The sequence below is a fragment of the Montipora capricornis genome, chromosome 13, assembly GCF_036669925.1.
Source record: "Montipora capricornis isolate CH-2021 chromosome 13, ASM3666992v2, whole genome shotgun sequence".
Lineage (NCBI taxonomy): Eukaryota > Metazoa > Cnidaria > Anthozoa > Scleractinia > Acroporidae > Montipora > Montipora capricornis.
The window spans coordinates 28,257,411-28,264,910 of record NC_090895.1 but is presented as its reverse complement, the minus strand read 5'-3'; the positions used below and the strand labels follow the sequence as shown (position 1 = coordinate 28,264,910).

The following is a 7,500-nucleotide window of genomic DNA, read 5'->3' as shown; positions in this document are numbered from 1 at the left end:
ACAGCAATAAAAGATAAAAATTAATGAAAAAAAATTGTCAAGAGGGTGAAATAAGATTATTGGTCTCCAACAAAAAGAGTGTCAAAAACCAACACTAGATTTGACTTGCATTAATTATTTGTTGATTTCAGTTTATAGTGTTCGTAATTAGTGAATAAGTGCCCCAGCACTAGAAGACTAGACACTTAAATAAAGTTCTTTTCCCTATTTTTTTCTTAAAGGTATGTAAGAAACCAAACTCATGAAGATATACAAGTACTCTCCATAACATTTTAGGTGGCTAATTTTAACTTATTTGCGGGGATTTGCTGCCATTTGCAGATTACACGTATATTGATGATGATGATGATGATGATGATGATGATGATGATGATAGTGATTCACAGACTGGTCACTGTGCAAATTGGCCGAGCTCTGCACTACAGTGCAGGAGGCTGTGGGTCCAATTCCTGCAACACTCAGGATCTTGAATAACAGAGCGGGAAGTGCTTTGTGATGGCATCTGCAAAAATGATTGGCTCAAACGTCCGTTCGAGGAAACCCCAGTTGATAAGTAAAATTATCTGGCATCTCACTCCCAGAGGTCAATGGGTTAAACTCTAGTCTTCTAGGACGTTCATAACACCGTAGGATGGTAGAGAACCCAAACATTATTAGTAAAGAGTAGGTCACAGTTCCTGGCATTGCAATCTGTCCTTTGTGGTACATCACTAACTTCATTAAATCATTCCTTCATTGGTTGGGTAGGCCTGGTCACATACTAAAAACAGCTACCAAAAGTGGCCATACATTTGGATGGGGGGGGTTCAAGTTAGTGCAATCTGCTGTGACAGTTGTTGAGACACCTTCCTAAAATATTGACCCTGTTTGCATTGTACCAATGACTTATAGCACCTTAGCCTCCACCCCCCTTCCCCCCCCCCCCCCCCATCCCATCCATTTTGACTTCAGGGGCGCATTGGTAGCACCCTACATTCACCGATATCAGAGGGGAGGAGGCTGGAGGGACTTAGCTAGTAGGAGGGGGCTATGGCTGATTAGAACTGTAAGGAGAGTCCCGAAACTTTTTATATCCTTCCCAGTTTCTTTTCAAGTATTATGGTATCCTTTTAGAGAGTTAAACATATTCAAGAAGGCACGGTCGACGTCTGACCTATAAAAACCACGAAATGACACTTACCAGCCAATAAGAATCATTGGAGGGTTCGAAGCAGCAGTACTGCAGGAGAATGAAAAACCCTCTTTCCCTCTTATTGGACTTGCGTTTCGTTGATAATTGAACATTGCGAAAGGTGGAACTCGGTGAGCATACTACTGAATCTACCGCAAAAAAGCCGGGTTTTTGCCAACACCGCGAAGTTCGTAAATAAATTCTTCGCAAAATTCTTGGGTGGACCGACGGTAACCGAGCCTTTTCGTATCTGACCGGGCGGGAGGGGTGGGGAAGAATATTATTATGTAACTTGCACAGGATTACTATTCGCAAGTACTCGATTCACGCCGACCTCGTTCAACTTCTACCACCTAGCTACGCTGTTGCAGCTTAGAAAAAAGACAATTTTCCGTGATGTGCTTTTCTATAGGTCTTCATTTCACGTCGCAGAAAGGAAAAGAATTGCAGGTAAGTGTAAAAAGCACGTGCGTTTTCGCCGTCGTAGATCTTAGATATCCGTTTAGTTGAGTGTGCGCGCAGCTGCGCGCGGTCTTTTGCTGTGAACGAAACAACAAAACAGCGCGAGATACAGTTTTACAAGCGAAAGAAAATGTAACTTAACGAGAAAAGACCACTCACTTTTCGCCTTCACTATTTAAAATTCGCGCGGACCAGATATTTGCCATCAGGTTCTCAATTTTTTTAACAGCGGATTTGATTTTTTCTTTCATGCTAGTAATGCGCTTTGATCTCTTTGCTTTAAGTTGTAAAAAAAATTGTCAGTCTCCAAGACTTTAACGTTTTTTACATTACGATAACAGAGTTTAAAAACGTAACGACAAAATTGTCACCACAAATATCTATATCAACCCATTGACTCCCAGGGGTTCCCCATTGACGAGTAAAATCGTCTTGTGTTAGACAGAGTAAAATACTAAATCTGGCCGGTTTCGGCCGGTTTGGGTTAAATGCGCTATTACTCTATCTTGCTCACGTCGTACACTGATTTTGGGGCAAGTATCTTATAACTAGGTTGATACTAACGGTTTCGTTTTTCTCATAAACAACGAAAAATTCGTTGTTATATGCTCACCTGGACGTCAAAACCCTAAATTCGGATCTTCCAGCTGTTGCTTTGAGCACAACGGGAGAGAAGTGTACTAAAATGCGCCGGCAGCACGATCATTTTCCCTCTTTTTAACCAATAGGATTTTAAGTTAAAGGCATTGTCATTGCCTTTGCCGTCGTCGTTTCTTACATTACAGTTACAGTGTGCAACGCGCCTTACCGTGGCCACCCAACGAACTTTCACATTTGACCCCCAGGTGTAAATACGTCAAATCAACAACCGCATGCAACAGTGTTCAACTACTTTGCAAGGAGGGGTGACAGTCAATCAAATTCGCACACCCTGATTGGCATATAACTTTTAAAAAACTTTGTTGGGTGGCCACGGTAAGGCGTCGCACTGTAACAATTACTCTGCGAAATCGCGCGGAATATGGCCTGATACTTAGCCGACGAGGCCGTGGTTCGAGTTGGCTAAAATCAGGCGATATTCCGCAAGATTGAGCAGGATAATAGTTTTATTACTCAATACATTGAAGACAAAGCACAATTTTCTACGTTTATTAGAAAAAAAAAAGCTGGAAAAACTACCATTTTTCTCCGCGACACACAAAAATTACGCATATCGCAGGATATACGTTGAGTAAGCACGACGAATATTAAGCGCGCTATGACCATATTTGGACATTGTCACAATGTGTTGAATAATAATCCCTGATAACTTCACAATACACAGCGAAATGCTTTAATTCTTAAATAACATTTATTGTCACCATCAAACGTTTTCCGTTCTTAAAGACAACATTTGCAAAAAGCGTTTTTTCGTGACGTTTCAAATACCAAGGTTAAATGAGTATCTTTGCCTTGACGCAACACCTGTTTCCACATTTCAAATTAACTAAAATTAGAGGAAGAAAATAACTATTTTCTTGATAGTTACATCTGTCAGTGAGCTGGGTGTTGCCAAGGACAGTCCGCGATATGAATTGTGGTCGTTTCGGCCGAACTGAAAAGCACAGATTATGTCACTTATTATAATCGTAATGTTCCAATCCAGGGAAAGATTACGCTGGTCTGTTTTTGTATGGGGATAAACTTGAAATTCTTGTTTGGTTATAACTATAGGGCGAACGGACTTTCATTTTCAGCGAACGGGTTTTCAGTTCGGGCGAATAGGCTACTGGGTGAGACCACCTGCTTCCCCATCTATATACAGTTTTCTTTGCCGAAGAAGTAACGAAAACGAATCGAAAACTCAACGTGTTCCCCAGCTTTCTCTATTTAATAACTTCTACATCGTTCGTCCAATCATTTGATAGTCTTCTATAATTCCTCTTTGGGATATCACTGGACAATTTTCGCTGCCAAAGAAGGCAGCGAAATGAGACTTGTCTCACAAGTCAATTAGGCACTATCAAAAATACCATAATACTCTTTGCGTGTTCCTCCAAAATTTTGCATAAGCATTGTTATTATTTTCCCTTGGGACTTACAATGCGGGTCCCAAGAGAAACTAGAAACAAAGCTCATACAAAATTTTGGAGGGAGAAAGAGTATTATGGTACTTCTGATATTGGCTAATGCACGAGCAAAGCTGTCATCGTCAATCTGAGTTTATCGATGAAACATTGAGTCTCGCGTCGCGGACCATGCCAAAGAATTGTCCTTTTCGAGCCAACAGGGTGCTTGGCGAGTCGAACTCCACGATCGAGCCACTTTCCAGAACCATGACCCTAAAACGAGACAGTGGTGTGATTTCAGATAAGCTTCAGATGCTCTGTTCCTATTAAGGAATTTGTGCTTAAAAACTGGAATGGCCAGAGGAGTAGTCTAAACCCGAATCACGTTCAAATCTGCATCTCTTCACTTTGCTAATCGACAGCAAAATTAATACGATAAACATGATAAAGTGTACATTGAAAATGGCATGAGCCCAAATAGCTGAATCGCTTCGCCACAATTGACCATATTCGTATTCTCGGTATTGTGCTGGAACTAGCTTGCAATGGAGGCTAATGAGGGGAAACCTTTTCAAATGCAAATACTCTTTAATATATTACCCAGCATTAGCCTCCATTGCAAGCTACAACCAGTGGCAAAAGTATTGGGACACTCGCCCTTTGAAGTTGGTTTTCTTACTGACTTTGAACAACTGCCCCCCTCCCCCTCCCCCTCTCCCTCCCCCTCTCCCTCCCCAGAACAATGTTGCCAACAGTGAACACACATTACCTTGTCTATTTCGACATTGATTGGGGGAAGGGGGGACTTGCATTTTTAAGCTTTTAGTGGAATTTTGACAGTTATGCTTAGTTTCTGACGTGTGAAAGGTTTTGAGTGGCTTTTGCCACTGATTGTAGTTCCAGTTCAATACTGAGAATACGAATATGGTCTATTGACGAGAAGAAAAATAAAACGAAAAACACATCAATTTTGCATAGAACACCAAGGAGGAAAAAGAGCTAAACAAGAGGAAAGATCCTTTTCGAGTAAAACAACACAACTGATGACTATTCCGTGTTTCCTTTTCCTGAATTCCTCACGACAAAAACTTTGAAAAGACTGGTGCGAGTGTGGGATTGCGGGTAGGGTTGGGTTGACGGTATACAGTATATGTTTTCATAAAAACTTCCAATACGTGATATTGCATTTTGTAGTGTTCTGATTGGTTCACTCAAACTCGGTTATCAGCTCTTACACCGAATGACCTTATAGGGAGGATATCGTGGACGTCAAATACAGTCATTAATGTGCCAACCAGAGCCTTATTGGCGGTTGAAACAAAGGTTCTTTCGTTCCTGTGGTTGGCACATTTTTATATCAAAAGAAATGTTTGTAAACCGATATCTTCCCTATATGGAAAACTGATTGCACAGGTTGGTTTGGAAAATTGGATGAGATTGGTTAAAGCTAAGTCGGGGTTAATCGCTTCCCTATTTACATCTTACATCCAATTGTTAGATATTCATCTTCTACCAATGATGCACACAAATCGAGAGAACAATGCAAAATTCAAGTTTGTGATCTCGTCGAATTGGCCGAGAAGTATAAGTCATGAGATCAAAACATATATACATCGAGATCACCCTGGATGTAGGGACGGATTCTAAACGCCAGATGCTTCGTAAATCCGCGATTATGTGCCCGATTTCCACTTAGACTAACCGACCTTTTGCAAACACCATTGACCCAAAAAGAAGTAACAGACACTAACCGATCGTAATCCATGATGGTATTGAGCCTGTGAGCAATGGTGAGCACCGTGCGGTCTGCAAACTCACGCCGTATCGTCTGTTGAATGAGTTCATCAGTTTCCAGATCAACCGCAGCCGTGGCTTCATCAAGGACGAGAACTTTGGTTTTACGGAGCAGCGCGCGCGCTAAGCACATCAACTGCCGCTGACCGACACTAAGAAAATAGAGTGAAAAGGAGAGTGTCACGAAAACAATTTATGAAAGCTAACCATTTCGAGTCAGCGATTAACCCTAATCAATGATCAGCGCCTAAATCAGCAGTTACTCTCTACCTAAACAGTGTTGTTTATCCTGCTTATCTGCCAAAGCGGGTTAACACTGAGGTTGTCACGTATTGCCACGTAACGTGTCACGTAATGTGTCACGACCTTAAAAGGATTGCGTTCTAATCATGCGCACTTAAGAAAACTCTTCCTCTAAATCTAATGCGCATGCTGAAAACTAACAACTGAACGGCGATGAGGGTGATGATAATGATGATGACGACAATTACAGTGACGACGACAATGATAATAATAATGATGTGACATGGGACCCTGTGATTCTGAATACCTAAGATTTTCTCCTCCCTCAGCTACTGGGTACATCAGGCCTCCATTCAAACCCGAGACAAATTTTCTCAAATGGCTGACTTCCAGCACATTCCACAGCTCTTCATCAGAGTGTTTATCAAACGGATCCAAGTTCATTCGAAGAGAGCCAGAAAACAGCACGGGTTCCTGCGGGGACACAATAACAGAATGTGAAGGATGTGGTGGAATAAATCAATATGCGGTACTCTCTTGCTAACACAACCCTCTTGTTCTCTTCAAAAACTTCTTTTAAATTGTTACCTGGATGCCACCTGCAAGTGATACGCTTCTATTTTTTTTACTAGCAATGGAAATTACAGAGAGGAATGTTCGCAAATCCAAAAGCCCCTTCTTTGCGGAGCCTTTCAAAGTAACTTAGAAAATTTCTTCCTCACACATACTCTTTCTAGATTTACGTTAAATCGTCATATACTTCGATTGTGCATGCTATAAGTGTCTATGTTATAACCTGTGGGATTAAGGTTAACCTTGACCGCAGATCCTGGAGTCCAATCTGAGCGATATCAATTCCATCTATCACAATCCTTCCTCCAGTTCTCTCCAGGATACGGAATAAAGCTAACGTCAGCGTGGATTTGCCAGCTCCAGTGCGACCTACAATACCAATCTGTCAAGTATACAATGCACGTCGGTGAGCAAGCCCTTACTCATGTGGCAACGTACACAGTCACCATGTACAGTATTGAGTGTTTTCACTCACGTGATCAATAACCTTGTTTTTCCACCGAAACAAAAGAAAACGTTTGTATGATAATAGAGCTCAATTCCCGGAGGATTAGTTGGGGACACCAACATGGCCGCCGTGACGTCACGTGAAAAGCACTCTATGGTAATCCAAACCATTTCCGGTAGTCAAGCGAACTTCCTCTTAATCAGAAAGCATTGGTCACGTATCACGAAATGTGGCTCAATTTCGATAACAAAAAAGCCTTTGCTTACCGATAAAAGAATGGCCTTACATGGCGTTTTTAAGGACGGTGCCTACTACTGTTATTGCGCATACGTTCTGCGCATCTCCAGATACTCGGATTTCCTACTTCAAGCCCGTTTGAGGGGGGGGGGGGGGGGAAGGGCTTATTTAATTTAGCGAAACGCACTGTGCCGGTAGCAAAAAAGAGAAAGAAACAGACCAGAGTTATGGTTCTCTACTTCCTGTTTTGTTCCAGGGCAATGACTGTCCAAATAGAGCTGCTTTCAATCGAGTGTCTTACAACAAATACCAAAGTAATTACTTCGACCAATCACAGCAGGTGCAAACAGCCCAACGAACCAATCCAAATTCGTTGCAATTCCATGTAACTTGCTCAAAGCGCGGGAAAAATCGCGGGCAAAAGTCGCGATGGGGTTTGGTTTTCCGCCTCATTGGCAGGAGCCCGTTACTAGGAGCCTCTCTATGCACTGTATCCTTGAGTCAACCTTTGCGCGTTTCTTTCT

At 41.9% G+C, this 7,500-nt stretch overlaps 1 protein-coding gene across 1 annotated transcript in view; it reads right to left on the bottom strand.

Moving 5' to 3' along the window:
* Positions 1-2,965: 2,965 nt before the first annotated feature.
* The window catches only part of LOC138029121 (multidrug resistance-associated protein 1-like), a 33,754-nt gene continuing 29,219 nt past the window's right edge, over positions 2,966-7,500 (bottom strand). The window contains exons 24-27 of the mRNA XM_068876820.1: positions 6,515-6,673; positions 6,026-6,192; positions 5,433-5,627; positions 2,966-3,954 (exon numbers count right to left, since the gene is read on the bottom strand). Of these exons, the coding sequence (XP_068732921.1) occupies positions 3,825-3,954; positions 5,433-5,627; positions 6,026-6,192; positions 6,515-6,673 (651 nt within the window). The 3' untranslated portion in view covers positions 2,966-3,824. The remainder of the gene's footprint in view (positions 3,955-5,432; positions 5,628-6,025; positions 6,193-6,514; positions 6,674-7,500) is intronic.